The 19,919-nt window shown below is 44.1% G+C and overlaps 1 protein-coding gene across 3 annotated transcripts in view; it reads right to left on the reverse strand.

Annotated features, from left to right (window-relative positions):
- Nucleotides 1–19,919, reverse strand: part of col12a1b (collagen, type XII, alpha 1b) — a 142,302-nt gene that overhangs the window by 26,720 nt on the left and 95,663 nt on the right. For all 3 annotated transcript variants that reach the window (XM_080453537.1, XM_080453536.1, XM_080453538.1), the window contains 12 exons: nt 16,988–17,140; nt 16,080–16,154; nt 14,503–14,642; nt 13,336–13,459; nt 13,025–13,168; nt 12,478–12,642; nt 12,328–12,366; nt 11,762–11,900; nt 9,593–9,735; nt 8,580–8,689; nt 1,985–2,143; nt 174–251 (listed from right to left, as the gene is read on the reverse strand). In XM_080453537.1, coding sequence (XP_080309663.1) covers nt 174–251; nt 1,985–2,143; nt 8,580–8,689; nt 9,593–9,735; nt 11,762–11,900; nt 12,328–12,366; nt 12,478–12,642; nt 13,025–13,168; nt 13,336–13,459; nt 14,503–14,642; nt 16,080–16,154; nt 16,988–17,140 — 1,469 coding nt within the window. The remainder of the gene's footprint in view (nt 1–173; nt 252–1,984; nt 2,144–8,579; nt 8,690–9,592; nt 9,736–11,761; nt 11,901–12,327; nt 12,367–12,477; nt 12,643–13,024; nt 13,169–13,335; nt 13,460–14,502; nt 14,643–16,079; nt 16,155–16,987; nt 17,141–19,919) is intronic.

A 19,919-nucleotide genomic window follows, 5' to 3' on the forward strand; every position in this document is an offset into this window, starting at 1 on the left:
AATGTAGAGTGAAAACAGAAAATACACTAGCATAAAGCCCAGAGGGACTCCGGTAAACCATATAGGGTTAAAGTGGTTTTTAAAGAGGATGTTCCTATAGTGATGTGCCCAATTTAACGATAAGCCCCACCCCATTCCTGTGACTCCACCCATCGGTGGGGGTCTCGTCTTACCATAGAAGGAAGGTCGCAGCATCTGTCTCTGCTCGACCAGGCCAAGTTGCAGACGATATCAAACATCTGGAGCTGGAACTATGGAGGAGGGAGAGAGAGAAAAAGGATGAAATAAAAAACCAGGGGAATGGTGTTGTGCTCTTTGATACGCCCCTCCACATCCCCAGAAAACAAACACAAAAACAGAGCCGAATGCGTTGCAGCCGTAGCAGATCAGATGGAGCTTAGAGTGGATCCTCTCGCCGCAAGCCCGCATGTTGACGTCTCCATGGCTTACTGATGCAATGGTATGACAATGCAAATCTTTTGCAAATATTTAGACATTCTTGTAAGCAGAGAACAATGTAAGCTCTTTTAGAGCTGGTCAGAACAGTGCTAGATGACCCTGATTCCCATTACAGAATGCAGAATACTTTTGCAAAATGACGCTTTCCCATTGGAATGCAATCAAATGAAAACACTGATTATAATAACAGGGAGAGTCAGTAAGAAGACGAATGTATTTGAAGGGTTTAAGTGTAATGAGTATATTCTAATCTGTACACTATAAGGTTCTAGATATCCACCATTTCAAGAAATGCATGCCTGCCCGGTCAAAACTATCCTGGCGTTACTATCGAAGTTGTAAGTCATTTTTAAGGCCTTTAGACTTGTAAGATATTTGATCCTTAGGATAGAACAGTGTGTTTTTGAATTATTGACTTGTGAATGTAAACCATCAAACATTAACAAGCCTTTAATTGCAACAATTAACTCTCAAACTAGCACATTTCCTGCTTGGAAGTGTTGAGCTTGAACTTGAGCTTGAACTATTGTGGAAAATGTGAACCAACTCTGCAGAGCAGTCAGACATGGCTAAGAGTTGTCCATAAGGCCCTTATCCTGCCTAGACGCTGCGCTAAACACTCATTGCAATTAGGAACAACGGCAACCCAAAAACTAAACGTTGCTCAGTCTAGACCAGTGATTCTCAAAGTGTGGCCCGGGGACGCCCAGGGGTCTTTCGGGGGGGGGATATCAGGGGTCGCCAGCAAAATGAGGAACAGTTTAACCCATTAAGACCTGAGGCGATTCTTAAAAATGTTTTCTAAATCCAATTTTTTGAAAAAATCTGGGGAAAAAAGTTTCAAGATTTTTTCAAAAATAGCAGATCTACAAGCTCATAGCGCGGCACTCGGTGCCGTGCTATGAGCTTGTATATCTGCTATTTTTGAATAGCCAAAGAAATCGAAAGTGACACAGATGCGTTCCAGGTCTTCATGGGTTAAACACTATTTCCTTCCTCGGCTATTCTAAAATAGCCAATCTACAACTCACGATGCTTCGCATCACGACACATTGAGAGCTTGTAGATCTGCTATTTTCAAAACAAATTCTTGACAAATCTTCTCTTAAGGGGGTCCCTGGCACACAATCTTTTCAGATCCATGGCCAAATACATTATCAATTTGCCGGTCCTTAACATGAAAATGTTTGAGAACTACAACTGGTCTGGGCCGATAAAGAGAGACAGGGTTGATGAATGGTGGGTATGTCATTAAGAGTTATCTTACAGTTCAACTCAGTTCAGTTCCTTCCTTTTTGCACCTAATTTCTCCGTGTCCTCACCTCCCTCCTCCACATTTCACTATACATTCATAACCGTTAGAATTCATGGCCTTGTTGTGTTTTCCGTCTGTCTTTTACCGAGACAGATCCCGCGTCGGAGCCAACTTGGACATCCTCGACTTAATTCATAACACACATTCATTCATAATTCTTCATCTTCTTAATTCGTCATGACGGACCTGGTTTCAGGGTTCACTACTTACAGTTGCAGACTGTCCTGTGGAGCCGATGGACTTGGACATCTTGCCAAGGACCTGATATCCGTCACTGGACGTGTTTCCTGCAGGCTTGATCTCTTTCTCTGCCACCTCCTGGCAGTCGATGTTCAGCTTGACACCGCTGGGGGAAACCATGACGTGCAGCTGTGGGTTGAGAGAGAGAGAGAGAGAGAGAGAGAGAGAGAGAGAGAGAGAGAGAGAGAGAGAGAGAGAGAGAGAGAGAGAGAGAGAGAGAGAGAGAGAGAAAGGAAACAGGCAGAGGGAAAAGTATAGAGGATAGAGGGAAAAGAGAGCAGAAGCCTTTATTATAACAGTCTTTCTTCCAAGACCAAGTCGTGTGTCTGCTTTATATCCTGATAGCCTGCAAATTATTAGGGTATGGCGAGTCTGGCAATGGACCCCAGCCTTGCACTGTGGATGTGCTGTTTCCTCCCTACTGAAGACTCAAAGCTAAGAACGCAGTCCCAACTACCTGGAACATACTGTCTATCTACTTCTCCTACAGAGACACGGCAATATTTGCTACCTTTCATGTCTATTATTTCTTTATGTGGCATTGTAGGGGATAGATTATTAAAGCGTTCTCATCTCTCACACTGAAGCTTAATTTCAAACTCATCACAGTGACAACAATTTTAACTCAAAAAAGTGTCTCTCACTTCAGATTATAAATCCTCTATCCTTGCATATCTCACCTTGTTGTCACCTTTTTGATAGATGCTAGTTATACTATGCAGATCTGTGTTGGTTACTTGTTCATATGTTTTGCTCTTTAGATAATTTTTTCTTGATGCTAAGATGCAACAAAAGTTTAGACAGATGCTAGGTTTGATGTTTACCTGGTATACTTGTTTCTTTGCAGCACTACATTGCTCTCTTTGCGCTCTACTTTAAGTGACTATTTACAATATCGTCTGTTGACTAGGGTTCATACCATTTACTCTGATTTCGCACTTGTACTGTAAGTCACATCTTCAAGCTCACAACCCGTCGCAATTGTAAATCAGGCAAAACCCTCTGTCCTCAAATCTCCCTGGCCCCCCTTCCTTACATGACCTCACTTTGTGGTGCACCATGAAAACTGCTTCCTTGCACTCTCGTTCCCCTCAAAAGCCAAGCTTACACAAGCAGTGGCTAGTCTGGGGCGAGCTCAGCTGTAACTCTGTAATCACATTCTTAGTGAGCAGGAAAATGTTGCATTTACAAATCTATGCGACTGCCTCTGGGGGATTATTGGCAACCACAGTTCTGAGGTTGTGGTCAGCGTCTGCGGAAATGCAGAGGCATGTTTCAGCAGATCACTGAGGCAGCAGCGGGGAAGGCTCATGTCTCAGGCATTCGGTAGTTTATGGAGAGTGTGAGACATTTTCTGATGGGGAAAAAGGTCAAGACACGCCACTGATTTCAAGTTGATCCAACCTGCAAAGTATTCACATAAGCCGTGTGTGTGAAGAGTTGGATTCCAGAGGGAGATGTCCGACTAAAAAGACATGCAATCGCACCTTATTTGATGTGCCAGGTTAGAGATTATATTTTATTTCAGGTTTCCTACGTCTGCAAAAATGACCAATATATGACTAAACACCTACAAATAGGACAAATTATAAAGTGATTTCCTGCAGCAACAACAACAACAAAAGGGTAACCGCGCTTTTACTTAAAGACACTTAGCAAATAATAGTAGTTCAAAACTTCAAGCCCCTGGCTTCCACTTAACTTAACGGGCAGCTTTTTCCATAAAGTGCAGGATTGCAGGTACAGCACCATGTAACTAATGGTTGGCACTCCCGCTAAATTGCTAGGTTGGACCTATTACAAAAGAGCAGCTGAGAGTGCTGATAGAGGGGTGTTGAGGACAGCTGAAAGACGGTCATCAACGCTGAGGTCATCCACGCCCACCCTGCTTTCTGCAGGTGGCTGTGTCTTCCCCGACCCCAGGTCACTGGGTCAAAGTGCACACCCTCCCTACACACTCTCCTCCCCATGTTACACAATAAAATCACTTTCAGCTTCCATCTCTGTCTTGAGCTTTCTCTCCTTTTGTCCCCATCACTTGTTCTCCCTCTCAAACAAGAGAAAAGGTCAACACACTATTTCTGACCATTGTCACGTCATATATTTATATTTCTGACCCTTGACGATCCATGGTTCATCATACCCTGAATCTCTACCGAACAGGGGGGTATTCAAGGATAGTGGCTAATGGTTACAGGTTCATTCCCCAATACAATCAATGTGCACCAATCAACAGTCATTAAGGTTAGGGTACACTTTATTATTCCCTTTGGTAAAAAATTCCAGCGGATTTGACCCATCCTAACCACTAGAGTGTCTGGCCTGAGATTGGTAGGTCGGGGGTCAATCTGAGGCATACCAGACAATAATAATGGTACCCACTACCCAATGCCTCCTTGTTTGGCATTCAGCATCAAGTTAGGTTTGGATTGGGGTTAAGTCCCAGGAACATGCTATGGAAACAGGAGATAGGCTCCTGACCTATGGGCCACGTGGCGTGGGAACTGTAGGTTCCCACAAACCACTTACTGTAGGAGCAGTGCGCAGCCACAGTGCAGCGCCCGGGGACCAACTCCAGTTGCAATGCCAGTACCTTGGCAATCGACAGCCATGTCTCCTTGACGCTCACTGTAAGTCTATCTCTTGACACAAGTAAAAGTTCTATTTTATGACAGGAAAGGCCTCCCACCCCAACCCATCATGAATCTCAGCAGAAAAGATGCTTACTGGCAAATGCACTAATCTGTTTCACTGTGGCTTGAAAGAGGTATCATCCAGCGATGATGTCTGATCACTAATACAGAGCAACCTCACAGAGTGGATCTTCACCGCCAGGTTTGAAACGGTTTCTTTCTTTTATCTCCCATGTGGGAGGCTCCGGGTCCTTCAATAACCCTGGACAGATCAGTCCATTTGACTTCAGCGTCCCTGGTAAAGACATTTTAGGGAGTAACTGAGAAAAGATCTGTGCAAAGCTGAGCTTGCTGCTTTGCTAAGTGCAGTGAGGGGAAAAAGGATTATGTAAATCAGACTGAGTGGGGATGTGGTGGAACGCGGGCCATTGCCTCTCACCACAACAGCGTTTTCTCTAAACCTGGCAGCCGCGGCTAAGACAACAAAACTCTCAACATCAATCTCGATAGGGAGGGCTGTTTTCAGGTTCAACTAGACAGGTCTAAATCATGTTTGTTTGCGCCGTGCGCTGGCAGCAGACGGCAAGCTCAGTAAATCTAAATTAGATGTTAAACACCAGTTTCCAGTTCTATGATTGGCAGTGATTTAGAAAAGGAAAAGGCATTTTTAATCCTCGTCTTTTACGGAGGTTTAATATCCCCTCTAAACCCAAGAAAATCTGCCGACAATCACGGGATAACTAACCATTTATTCAACTTCAAGTCGATACGTCCACAGGTTTTGAACCCACATGACCGTTAAATTGTCCTCGAGCAAGACAGGCCGACGGGGCAGTGATGTGTGGCTGAACCTGAACTCTGAACTCCTTGTGGATAAGAGCAGAAGAAAAGGATGAGCCTCATCCTCGTCCTCCTCAGGGCCTTGTCTGCCGATCTATCAATCTTCCAGTCGACACATTTATGTACCAAGTATGTTTGTAAACTTAGATACATGCATACTTGTGTGCAGTGCACACTATGTCACGCTGAGCCTTGTAAGGCAGCTGTCGGAAAAAAAAGCTCAGCCTATTCGCATACTGTATGCAGGGAGGTAAAACCACAAAATGCCATCAGCAGCCCCTGCAGCAACGTCAAGTACTCTCCTGCGGTCGGCTACCAGAGGCAAGGACGAGGGCTCTGGGCCAGAGAGTCAAGCTGCTATGAGCCAACAGCAGACGAGAAAGGGAAAAACGGGGGGGACGGGGGAAGGACGGATGGGATGGATAGGAGACTGAAAAGAGAAAATCCTCCCCCATTCTGGCATTCTTCAGACCATCTGATGTAATTGTTTAATAGCTCTAGCAGTGACCCAATATTTTCCAGACCAGTGAGCCAGCAGTGACTGCAGCGGATTTTTAATGGTCCCCCCCAACTCAAAAAAGAGCTTATAGATTCTTGTGAAAGTTTACTATCCGGTTGTATGGCTGTCTGCACTGCCATCCTCCCCCCCAGCAGTGCTTACTGTAAAATTGACCGTGTCCGCAGCTTACTGTGTGACGGCACCCAGCGCCGTACTGTTGCTGAATGATAGGCCAGATTTATAATTAGTTGCGCGCCATTACCAGGTGCTGAAAGTAGCCGCAGCGTGACGCGGCGCAGCTTGTAAATCGGCTATTTTCGCCACACGACACCGGTGCGCAAGGAAGAATAAATCAAGCCATACCCCTCCTTTCTCTTTGGACGCATCTCTCTGTAGCATTGCTGCAGCTGTGCTGCGTGATGCTTAAAGTCATCCATTTTGCTAATTGAAACAAAACTCCTCTAATCAATGTCATCCTTCGGCTAATGCAAACACAGGTAATGGAAGCCTTATCGAATAGACTCTATACTGCGAGGGGAGTCCACATTCACATTGTTTTGGCATTCAGCTGAGCCATCAGTGCCTTGCCTAGAGGCACAAGGCTGGAATTAAGGTTGAACGCTGCACATTATGGAATGGCTTAGTCTAAACCAGTGGTCCTCGCACTTTTACATTTCCAAGACCCCCATGACTCTGAGAGAGTACAAATGATTGTACGGCTGTCTGCACTGCTGTGTACACTCTGACTCTCCGAGTTACAGACATGTAAGGGTCCATTTGTTACCCCGTCAATGAACCCTGAGGGTCCCTGGACCTCACATAGTGATAAAATACCTCACCTAAATAAAAACACTACTTTGTGCCTTTCACAATAACTTCAAGGAATCTACTGCTTACGGTTCAGCCCATAGAACACACTGCACTGACAGCGTATTGTGTTTATCAGATGAAAAACACATTCCGTATCTGTTCAGGCTCATCTTTCAGGAGGAAAATAATGGAAAAATAACCCATTTTCACCCATGCATTTTTGCTTTTAATCATACAGTGAGGGGTTTTTTTTTCCGACTTCAAGGAACTCACTCAGAACATAAACAATAAACTCGATAACCTGTTTTTTTCCATGAAACCGATGTCATTCTCGGTGAAGCTCATCCTCTCGAGGGACAACCACCAAATGGGGTCGGTTCAGCTCGGGTCATACTGTCTTTTTGATAAGCCCCGCGCCCACACAAGACTAGCAGGAGACTGCTAGCCGTCTCCATCAATTGATTAGCTAATCAATGGCGCGAGCAAGCACACACACACACACACACAGAGTTTCCACTTATCAAGCACCATGCAGCCCCTGTGTTTCACAACTGGTGTAGAGCAGTGGTTCTCAAAGTGGGGTCCGGGGACCCCCAGGGGTCCTTGAGGGGGTTCCAGGGGGTCCCCAGCTGAATGTGTTAATACAGCGTCACAATCATTTTAACCCCTTTATCCATATTTTATACGTTGGCTATTCAAGCAGATACACAAGCTCCAGGGGGGTCCCCACATGATTTCTTTTTTTTTGGGGGGGGGGGGTCTCCAGATGACAGTGAAGTGACAATTTAAGGACCTTTTTAAGGAGACTTTTTAATACCTAAAATAAATAAATGAAATGAAAAAGGACCATTACTGCATCAACAGTAATCAACAAACTAAATGTAATGGCTCAACCCCTACAATTCCAAGTCCTTGTCAGGTTGTGGGGGTCCCCAGTTCAAATATGACTATTTTGGAGGGTCCCCAGTTCAAATATGATTATCTTGGGGGGGTCCCCGTTCAAACATGATTATTTTTGGGGGTCGGGGCCTGAAAAGGTTGAGAACCACCGGTGCAGAGGGCCATCTGTTTGCCTGAGCAGAGACGCGCTAAGTCCAAGCACACACGTGTCTGCAGCTGTATCTATAATATACAACACATTTGGAATGCCAGCTATTCAGAGGATCGGTGCGAGCCTCACGATGGCCAACAAGAACAAAGGAGAGAAAGACGGTTTGATTGATGCGCCACACCCCTGGTTTCCCCTTGAAACGTTACATAATTCAACCATCAAAGTGATCCAGTTTTCCATAGGCATCATAAGGTTTCACGTCGAAGTCATTCTCTAGTCGAGATGCAACTGTTTGTGATCAAAGACACTTAGGATTCTGTTGTAGAACCGTGCCTCTGCATAGGGAATAATGTGGAGAGTTCTTTGATGGCGCTGCTCGAGTAGGTTCTGTATAACTTTGGATGTTTTCACAACTACTATTGTCAAGAGCCTTGTGTTTATTTGAACCTGCACTGCTGCACTATTGTTTCACCCTCAGAGGAATTACTATGAATGACTCAAAATAGGGATGCCAGATTTGAAGTGGTTAAGAGTAGGTTAAACTTTACATCCTACTTGTTTCTACCGTACATCCAGGTTGTGTTTGTGTGGCTCTCTGAAATTAAAAACAGAATAACTAAACATCCCTCTAGTTAACTGAAAAATCCCCAGAGATCGTAGGGTACTTAACGATGTGTTCTATTGCTTTAAGAGCGTGGTCCAGTGTATCCATAGCCACTCAGCAATGTTTACCTTGTGGAAGCTTCCATGGAAGATTCTCTTCACTTGATCGCTGTCGAATGTTACTCTCTGGACCTCTCCCCTCTCATCCTTGTTATAAAATGATACAGTTTTGCCGGAGGCTGCAAGAGAGAGGCAGAGAAACAGAGAGAGAGAGGGAGAGAGAGAGAGAGAGAGAGAGAGAGAGAGAAGGCACACACATTGCTCTCCTTATTTTGTTTGAAGTATCTGCGATGAGTCCTTAAACTAAAAACAGGGGCCAAACAAAACCCTCTCCCGGGAGTGGATTTCTGCAAAGCCAAGCAGATAGATGTAGCTTGGTGAAAAGCTGTCCGGCAGACAACAAAAGCTAGGCGGGGGGGCTGAAGTTAGCCGATGACATGGGATGCTTGCTGTGCAGCAGTCGGAGCGGTTATCAATTGGAGCCCGAGGGGACTGCTGGGGCCCATTACATTTACCCCTTTTCACGAGAGAGATACTGTGGCCCCAATGAGACACAGCTGCTTTACTTATCCTCTCTGCATATTTCTGCATTGCTTGGTCTTTAATGCCGGTGTACTCTGCATATAAACATTCTCTCTGCCATACAGATGTAACCATGGTCGAAATCCCTCACTTTTGGATGCATGTGTGCTGAATTAATGCTAAATTATTTGCTACGGGGGGAATTGTTTGGGAGAAATTGGGGCACTTTGCAGCATTTGGACATCAGAAAAAGGGTTGTAACAACTAACAGACAAAATGTAGTGTTACAATATATGAATTTGTGGTTCTGCAATATGATGTATCAGAGATAATTGTCTGTGAAAATGCCAGATGAATGCATGAAGAGCGACTGGTACAATGGCAACCACTGTACAGTACAGTATTAAAACGGATAGATACAGACACATAATTTAGGGGAACATCTGCATTTGGCTACGGCTGTACTCCCAGTACTGACTTCAATAATGACACATTCCTGTTCTTTGTTAAGAAACAGCAATCCCAATCAGCAGATAAACAGAGAAGAGAGGAATAGTTACAGTCAATTGTGAGTCCGGTCTCGGGCTTGTGATCTTTGCTGGACACCTGCCACAGGTCAAAGGCCTCGGCAGGCGAGTCTGGCAGCAGACGGAACATCAAGATGATTGTGTAGGAGTGGGGAAGGCCTTCTGGGTGGATGTCCCTGGATAAACACAAGATGTATGGAGAATACTGAAACACTGAAACACTGAAACACTGAACAACCAGGACTCTTTAACGCTCTACCCATTCAGCTATGGCCACCCAACAACCGACGGCACAGGACACCGTGCAAGGCACCAAACTGTTCATCGGGAGCAGCTAAGGATCAAGTGTCTTGCTCAAGGACATTTCGACCCGCAGCCAGAGGAGGAGCTGGGGATCGAACCAGGAACATTTCGGTTCCAAGACGGACGCTCTACCTCCTGGGTAGAGCCCGGGTAAGCTGTTGTACCAGCACTGAACACCCTCATCCCAAAAAAGGCATACTGTAGAATCCATTTTGTGGGGGAAAACAAAACAAAACGGGGAACCTATTTGATTGCAGACACGTGTGTGTGTGTGCGTGCGTGTGCGCGTGCGTATATACTTCCATATCTCTTGCGTGCAGGGTTGCCAGATCTGCTTATTATAATTTCCCCGCAAGATTTTATTTGAAAATAGCCGATCTACAAGCTCACAACGCGTCGCATCGCGACGCGTTGTGAGCTTGTAGATCTGCTATTTTCAAATAGCTGATGTATATGTTAAAGTGCTCATGTGGCCCATAGTCGCTTCTTTTGGGCTGGTTTTCCTAGACCTGGTTGCTTGTTTCTCTCACAGAATCTGGCAACACTGCTTGCGTGGGCGACATGCAATTACGTCACCATGTTACCGACACTAACACTTCAAAGTGTGTGTGTGTGTGAGGCAGCGGCGTGGATGGCTTTGAACTGGGCTGAGAGAAGACAATGTTGTGCCAGAGAGGTTGAGAATGAACTGGAAAGCTCTTTTTAAAAAAGGTCCACTACATTCTCTGATGACTCACTGGGACAGGCGATCCTAACAGAGTTTACAGGACATCATAAATCCATTGACCCACTTTTCTTTAGAGGGAAGAAGCTCTCGGCTGTTTCTCTGGACATAGCTGGGCAAGATGCATCATGTTACTGACATACAGTACAAGTCTTCAAGCTGCAAAGACCAGCATTCTCGCCAGTACCGTTCACTGTACAACCCCCTGAGTGTTAATTTGAACAGATTTTTCATAAGTTCATTACACTTTTAACCCTGAGAGTTTTGTTAACACTTTAATTAACACATGTTGCAGTGTTTACAGTGCTCACTCATGGTCTCAAGCGAAGGTGTTGAAATTAAGTGATTAAGTGATACATTATACAGACTATAAGCATCCTAGGAGTCACACGTTTTACCCCCAAGGTCTGGAAAGTACATTTCACCACATGGAGGCATGACTGTCCTTAATGAGTACCAGTTCTACATGACTGCATATCTGAGAAGACAGATGTGTGTTAGGCTTACCCTTTGATTTGAAACTATTGACTATGGCATCATTTTAATAATCCCCTTATTAGCTGCAGTTGCGGTGAAAGAACATGTATAAGAACTTGATTATACATTTGGGTTAATGTCATGCATGGCCTAGAGGACATTAAAATGGATGTGATTAGCAACAGATACAGTAAACACCAGATTGAACCGGGCTACAGTCGTGCCATGTGCAAACGATCAGCTCACATGCACTTGGTAGCAACAGCCTACAGGTTAGAAGAGCTGGTTAATGACCTAAAGGTCAACGGTTCAAATCCCCCCAACCAGCAGGGAACATGATTGTTTGGGAAAGTGAACGAGTCATTCGTTTTTTTGCTCCCTCGAAAAGGATTTGTCAAGTATATATATCGGCTCACGTTACAGGTTGTGAGCTTGCAGATTAGCTATTGTTGCTATTCATCGTAAAAGTATATATTCAAAGACAAAGTATATAGGGCTTAAGTGGTTAACAACTTCCCCCAAAACTCTTCAGTGAGGTCAAGTCCCGCTCAAGATCTCTACTGTATGTCAACACTCCTCTCTCCGTTTACCTCCTCTATTGTATCTCTCTCCAAACACACACACACACAGCGTTGGAGATACATTCATGTATACACAGTACAAGTACAGTATATATTCATCATGTAATCATAACTCACAATGTGGGCTGGGTGAGGAAAGCGTCCTTGTGCAGCCTGTAGGCTGTGTAGCTGTTGAATGAACCTGGTTCCATTGAAACTCCCTTGATGTAGCCGTAGGTTTTCTCGGTCAGGTTGAAGGCCTCCAGCATCCTGAAACCTGGAAGGTAACCCAAAAATCAGAAACGGAGCATGGACAAAGTTGCACTATGAAGAGTTATGTTCCAAAATGAGATTTGCGACCACGTCAATAAAGTCACATCTACTACTATCACTATTGATTAAAGATATTTATAACTTAAAGGATAAGGAACCTTACACACAACACCTTTGAGTACCTGAAGCACGCTAGGACCCACGTACAATCTTTGTTATCTTGTCTTACTATTGCTGCTATTCTTAGTTTGATTATTCATTTTTCTTCTTTATTGTTTATGTTTGTTATTAATGCTGCCTGAGGGACCAGAAAAAAGTAATTGCACTCGTCCACAAGATGTAATTATACGAATATGGTGGTAGACAGTATATTTTTGCTTCTGCATTGCAGAGACATACTTCAACAGAGTCCCTAAAGAATGGGTACGTACCAGGTGATGTGAACCCATTCACGAAAATCAAGGGACAGGCTGGGGAACAGAGAGATAAAGAAAAGTTTTGTTCATCTTTCTCAATACTGAGCAACATTTAATAATATGAATATCCTTCTGTAATGAACAAAATCACATGCACAGACGTACATGATGTGGCAGTTTCGCAAATGAACGTTATCAGGTTGTCTCTGATGGTGCTGAACGCATCAAAGTCGTCCACAACAAAGATGTGCCTCTCGCTCGGCTTGCTGCCAATGTTCTGCAGTTCGACAAAGTCCACGTCGGCAACGCCAACCACAAACACACTGTAACCTGGTGATGAAGATATAAATTCAGAACACTTAATTTTTGTGCTAAAGTACATAGAGATGATGGAACAAACGCTGTGTAAAAAAAGGACCTCTACGGGTCTGAGAGCTATGATTGAATATAAAGTGGAAGTTGTTTCCGATATATTGCTGTGACTGTATCTATACAACATTCCTTAAGACAAACTGGACATAAGCTGATGTCACCGATCTAACTAGGCTTCAGCCTCACAAAAGTGATTAGCCAACAACATCACTATGTCTGCTGTGCATAGTTTTGGTGTATTGTGTTACATTTGTGTACAGTCATGTCGTTACGCTGAACACCGGATGTAAACATGTCCATATGTCTGAGCAGCTGTGGAACAAACACTGTGGCCCCTTACCGGCGTGTTGCAGTTTAGCTGCATTTTTGTTCACTTCATCCTGAGAGCGTCCATCTGTGATCGCCACAACAACTTTGGGAACACTCCTCCTCTTTCCGTTCTCAATAGAGAAGGCCTTGTCGTAGGTGTGCTTCAGGGCAGCGCCTGGTCAAAAGATGAGAAGATGAAGAAAAAGGTGACTTTGAATAGATGTTGATTTGGGTTGCTGGGTCATAATGATAATGGTTGCAGCTGAACAGAGCAAGACATGACAATAGACAGCAGATTATGTAATTTAGTACTTATGTTGGAATGTGCGAGTGTGGACTAACCTGTTTTGGTGTTTCCTCCACGGTAGCGAACCAGTTCAAGAGAGGACAGGAGTATGCCCTTGTCTTGATAGGCGTTCAGCCTGAATTCTGTCTTGGCCTCATCGCTGTACTGCACAAAGGATACCTGTTTAGAAAGACAAGAGGGTGACTTTAGCAAATAGTCCCAAAAAAACAATGAACCCTTATCACGGTAACAGTGACTCTCTCACACACACATTATGACATGGGTCTACAGTATAAGCCCTGCTTTTCTGTCATTCACTGGGACACTGGAGTCTTTTTCCTTTTATTTGTCTTTTGGAGTCACTATAGGGATGGAGTGCATGCGTGCAGCCCTTGGAAACAATGAATGTATATCGTCAGCTCAAATGCTGCTACACCACAAGCGATTCCTGCCATTAATCAACCCACACATGTAGTCGATTTTAGAAGTCCCACTTATTAATTGCTGCATGGTTCCTGAACTACTGCCTAGCCATTTGCTCTGTTCCCAAGAGATAATGTTTACCAAAAGAAATCAAGTTTAGCTTTCTTTTCAGATGCTGAATATAGCAAGACTTTGTGTGGCACAAATATTAGAATTTAGATTTAACTACTCAAGCCCGGTTTAAACTTTGTTTAAAATATAGCAAATATAGCCAATCTACAAGCAGTGGTGGCTTATCCAATGGGCTTGAGGTGCTGAAGCACAGGGCACCAACCTTTGGGGGGGGCAACAAACGGCGTGAAGAAAAAAATGAAATGTAGAGCGTCCTCTTTTCTCCACGCTGCACCTCCCCCCCCCCCCTCGATGACCAAACCGTCACGGGGGCACCAAACTGTGTCCGCGCTGCACCCCTGCAAGCTCACAATGCATCACGCATTGTGAGCTTGTACATTGTCTATTTTCAAATGTATCACAATTTATGACAATTTTTAGAAATATTTGCCGTTTGTCTATAATGACATACCCAAAATAGGAACGCCATGGATAAAGTGGTTAAAATACACTTTGTTCGGATAGCACTTCAGGATAAATGCAGATGAAAGGTTATTTCACTAACCCTTCACCCATTCAAAGATTTATTTATGTATGTTACCCCATTCATCTGCTTGAGAATTTCGTTTCAAAGTGCTTTCTGACAGTAATTCCGGTGACAGTGACGGCCATAATTTCAAGGCACCAACCTGCATGCCGGAGGGCCCGATGACGTCGAAGGCTCCAACCACGGTGGAGACAAACTGCAGAACTTTGGTGAAGCTCTCCTCACCGATGCTCCAGGAGCCGTCGATGAGGAACACAAGATCTGCCTTGGCACCTTTGCACACTGGGGCGAGAAAAACAAACTCTTTAAAAAGGGGGGACACATTAAACCCCACCGCCGACTGCCCAGACTGGCTGGGTCTGCTGGCATTAGAGGCACCAGCGGAGAAAATGGCATCATCGTCCTCCTCATTACATAATTAGGGTTTGCGAGTTCGACATAAAAACGTCCACGGAAACCTTGCAGGCAGCAAAACAAAATGATTGAGAAGAGTGATGTAATGAAGCTATATGCAATTATCGGTTTAATTGATCAAAAGTTCCTCGAGAATGCAGACAAAACAAAGGAACATTTGGTCACCAGAAGGGCGCTGACTTTTAATGGCTTTCTCTCTCACTGGCTGCATTGAATCAGAGGAGGGAGAGGGGGTGTCAGAGCCTGAATAATCTTTGCCTGATGTGAGGGAGTGTCCTTTGTGATTTCTTCCAATCGCTTCCTTTCCAGGGCTTCATAAACCAACTTTTACTGAATACCTTTATCACACAACAAACAGATTCTTTGGATGAATCTGCTTTTCCTTTTTCAACACCTACAGGACGTCGTTGGGCCTTAACGGGTGTGTGTTCGATGTTCAAACACCCCGAAGGCCCAAAAGGAACATGTGGCGGCCATTAGACGACTACTGGCACCGCTTACATCCAGGGGGAGTGTTCCAGTCTTCAGTGCTTCGGTCAACACGCTGCACTGAGTAGCTTGTGATCACAGTTGAAGCCTGAATTAATAGGTTTGATCCGTTTAATCCAAAGTCTGTTCATTGTCTTCAAAGCTGACAGCTACACCAGTCTGGGGAATTGGTGTTTGTGTTGTATCAGTGGATGTGGCAATACTTATACAATGCGTAATCCATCCAATGTACAATATACTGTATTGTGGCTATAGCAGTGCTAGAGATAGAGAGGTTGATTCACTTTCAATTCAGCAAGTGGGTTTTTCTTTCAAACTGCATTTTCAACACCAATCATTTTCAGTCTGTTATTCATCTGAGTGGAATGGAATATTTTCTTTGATTTTCTGAATGTGTTTGCTGCTCTTTTTCACGCCTCTCGATTTAGCACGGCTCTGAATCACACATACTGTTACTGGGAGCTCCGCAGATATGACAGTGTGAAGACATTGGCGTTGTTTAAAGACTGTTCAATTTGCATAATTATGTAAACTGAAAGTGAAGTGTGTCGAAGTGTGTGTGTGTGTGTGTGTGTGAGTGTCAGTTTGTCTGTGTGGAGGAGAAGGTGCCATGTGTATCCTTAGGTGCCATGAACTATCAACCTTTTGTTTCCCTGTAAATTAATTGTAATTTGTGGATTCAAATAAAGAATTAAAATGTGAGTGTGTGTGTGTGTGTGTGTGTGTGTGTGTGTGTGTGTGTGTGTGTGTGTGTGTGTGTGTGTGTGTGTGTGTGTGTGTGTGTGTGTGTGTGTGTGTGTGTCATTTGTCTCTTACCTGCCCATGCAGGGGGGATGGTGGGTGGAGGGGGAGGAGTTGGGGGGAGGGTAGGGACTGGAGTTGTCATGATTACTGGGAAGACATGGAAAGACACGTGGTGAGTTGAAACTACTACTACTACTACTACTACTGTACTACTATTATATAAATCATTTATATTACTTTGTTACCACTAAAAGTAATATATATTTGCAACAACACAGGCTTTCCCATTTGAAAAGATTTTGTGCCAGGGACCCCCATAAGAGAAGATTTGTCGAACGTTGTCAACATGTTTTGAAAATAGCAGATCTACGAGCTCACAACCCATCGCATTGCGACACGTTGTCAGCTTGTAGATCAGCTATCGACCATCGGTAATCTCGGTGCAATTAAGGTCCAAATTGGTCAGACTGACGCAGACTGCAGGGAAGATTAAAGGGGTAAGACAAGCTCAAAAATAGTTAGAGATGTGTAACCCATGTTCTGAATGATGAGTATGAACTAATGCCTTCTGGTAGAAGGTACAGGGTACCCAAGTGTGGCTTAAATAGATTTAAAAACTCCTTTGTACCTGTGTCAATTAAACTGTTAAATGATGCTTTGAAATAGGACTCATTGTAAAAAGGCTAGATGAATCTTACTATTTGTGAACTGTTGTGTCCCTCTCTTGTTATCCATTTCTATTGCACTGTATGTTCCCATTTGCACAATGAAGTTTACCTTGACTATATTCGAATAACCCAAAAAATTCATTGGGCGCTAGTTTTAATGCGTTTAAATTGTTCCTCATTTTACTGGGGAGCCCCCTCAAGAATTACTGGGGGTGTCCCGACTCCCCGGACCCCCACTTTATGAACCAATGGCCTAGACTGGGACAGAAGAGGTGTCCTAGACTGGAGACAGATCTCTAGTACAGCACTTACATGTCCTCTCCTTGGTGCTGACTCCAGGACCCTCCAGGTTAGGGGTCTGAACAAAAACAGTGGCTGAGTAAAGGGCGTCTGGGGAAAGTCCTTCGAAGCAGTAGTAGGGGTTGCCTGCTGGTATGGTGATTTCATGCTGGCCTTTACTGGATGCTGCAGGAGACAGGGGAGAAAGATTCATCACGAGAATGCATTGGTGACTACAGTAGCTTGATTCATACCGTAGATTGTACAGTATGTGTACAGTTGACTACACAGAGATACTGATTATCCGGTTATTCCAAATATATTCAGACTGTTTCAAAATTTGGAGACATGGAAACTGAATTTTAGCCACATTCCTAGGTGGTTTGAAATGTGATTCAAATATGATTTCAAAGATGTGACACTTGGACACTGAAGCTTCATTCATACTTTGTCGTATGACGGTGTTGCTTGTTGAAAATAGCTGATCTACAAGCTCAAGTGTCGCTATGTGACACATTGTGTGCTTGTAGGTCGGCTATTTTCAGCGAGCAACACCGCCGTATAACAGAGTATAAGTTAAGCTTTGCTCACACCAATATTGTTACGATGTTACCACAGCAACCAATGTAGATAGGCTGACGATGTCTGAATACACAAATCTGATCACTTACAAATAACAGTGTAGAAAGTAACACATTTGTCTACAGTCTGAACAAAGCCTCAATCACCAGGTCATGCTGTGAACGGATGGTAACAAGTTTGATCCCCGTGAAACTGCTGTTGAGCAAGAGACTGGATCCCCCTACCTGCCTAGAAAGTGCTGACCGTCCACTTTGACCCCTCTGGTGACATGCTTACATGTACACATGACTTCAGAATGATGTATAGCAAAAACAGACTTCCTATTTATTCTGTGTGCATGACTACAAACAAACACAGCAAGTATGTTTACTGCGGAGACAGCTGCTGTAGAGACTTACAACTCACAACAGAGCGAGGAAATGGAGGCGAGTGAGATGTCATCCCCCCTCGCCGAACTGCCGGATCCTAGCGCTCCGGTGAGGCAACGGTTTCAAAACACATACTTTAACGTCAACGCGATACGATCCAATTCACTTAATGGACTCTAAATGGTTCTGGGAAAAACCCAGTTGCACCCATTTGGGGTCCAGTTCATTCTAATACAGTGGCTCATCAAAATACAAGATACAAAGGGATTAGTTCTGTTGACAGAAGTTAATCCCTGAACATTTCAACTCGGCGTCAGGCAATACTGAAAAAAGGAAGGATGCTGTATGCTTTTAAGACGCTTTGACCCTGCATGACAGTGTCAAATATGGAGAGACAATTGATGAAGAGAAGCTCATGGCCTTGTAAGGCTGAATCGCTCACTCCTCACTCTCCTCTACACTCAGTCATCTCAGCACCAATCTCAGACCACTGTTTGCATTCCAGCTTGAGAACAAACAGTTATTTGTTGACTGGAGAGCACTGTCTGCTGTGTCTTAGAAGAGGGGTTGCCAGATTCTCAGGGGTATGAGTACTTCTGTCTCACGCTAGTAGAATCTGGCAGCCCATATGGGTAATGAGTACAGTACTATCTATATATATCTATATCTATATCTATATACACACACAGTGTATATATATGTGCCGCTTCCTGTTGTTGTTCTTTAATTGCTAACCCCGCATCCGTATACGAACACGAAGCAGATGGATTCAAAGCCCCTCTGTTGGTAATTTAAAAGGATGTAATCTTCTTACACGTAAGGACAATTAAAAGCTTGATGGTGGGGGGCTTTCCAAGCTGGCCAAATCTCGCATCCTGCCGCGTACCAACAATCACGGGAGGAGGAGAGCGAGGATAAGCATTTGTCTGTGAAAAAAGTCTAGACAGTGGACAGTGGGAAGGGTCGCGCACGAAGTCGGCAGAAGATCTGATGCATCGCTGACTACAGTAATGACATCATCTGGAGACGTGCCCTCGGAACATCTGCAGAGCCTCTCATTGCGCAAATCACCTCAAACAAAGTCGCCTCCTATAAACGTCTGGCTCTGCTTGTGGTTACCACCGTGACTATGGGCGTACACACGACGACAACACAGATAGCTGCCAAGATAAAGGAAGCGAGTCTGTAAATGAGGTGTGTCGACCTTGTTGAAAGCAGGGCTTAAGTGGCTCTGTTAGGGTGTGATATGGATTTTCTGAACATGGTTTAGGGCTACTCGACTTCTCATCGGCTATCGTCTGGCGATGATTTAGCCTCTGGTGAATGGATAGATAAAGACAAATAAACGAATGACAAGCTAAATCCTCAGACTTGAAGTTGAGATATTTCAGGAAATGCGTTCCGCCTCTTTTGCTCTCTACACTGACTGTGTACCTGCCTTGGACACTAATCCCACATCACCAAAGCCTGTTCAATAGTGATTGATCAGTACTACTCGACTACAAACTGCAGGACACTTCCGACAACAACAATATCGTCCCTTGCCTACAGATTCTGCATTCATATGCAATTATCTGTACAGTACATAGATATTAATGATGATACACTTGGAAGCTACAAACTGAAACTTTCAACTAGGCTGCACTGCTGGCCACACCTCAATCGTAAAGCTACCTGGTTAATCAGACACCTGGAAAAGAAACTGGTACTATTGCATCAATATTGGGGTGTGGCCAAGTGAGGCCAGCAGTACATCCTAGTTGAAAGTTTCAACCAGTGCTGCCCTATGGACTTTATTTACTATTTAAAGAAAATACGTCATGAAACATCTGTGTAATAATCACAAGCATCCCTGGGACAACAATGCCTTCTTTCTCAGATCTCAATCAATACTGAGCACTTGATGGGCTGATTTTGCACCTGTGATCTTCACTTTAGACAAAAGAGGGTCTTTACTTCCATTATCCTCACCCGTAATCTGTTGTGTTTAGCAGAGAGTTCTCTCTCATCTTATC

This window comes from Gymnoscopelus braueri (genome assembly GCF_963280865.1).
Source record: "Gymnoscopelus braueri genome assembly, chromosome: 16".
Classification (NCBI taxonomy): domain Eukaryota; kingdom Metazoa; phylum Chordata; class Actinopteri; order Myctophiformes; family Myctophidae; genus Gymnoscopelus; species Gymnoscopelus braueri.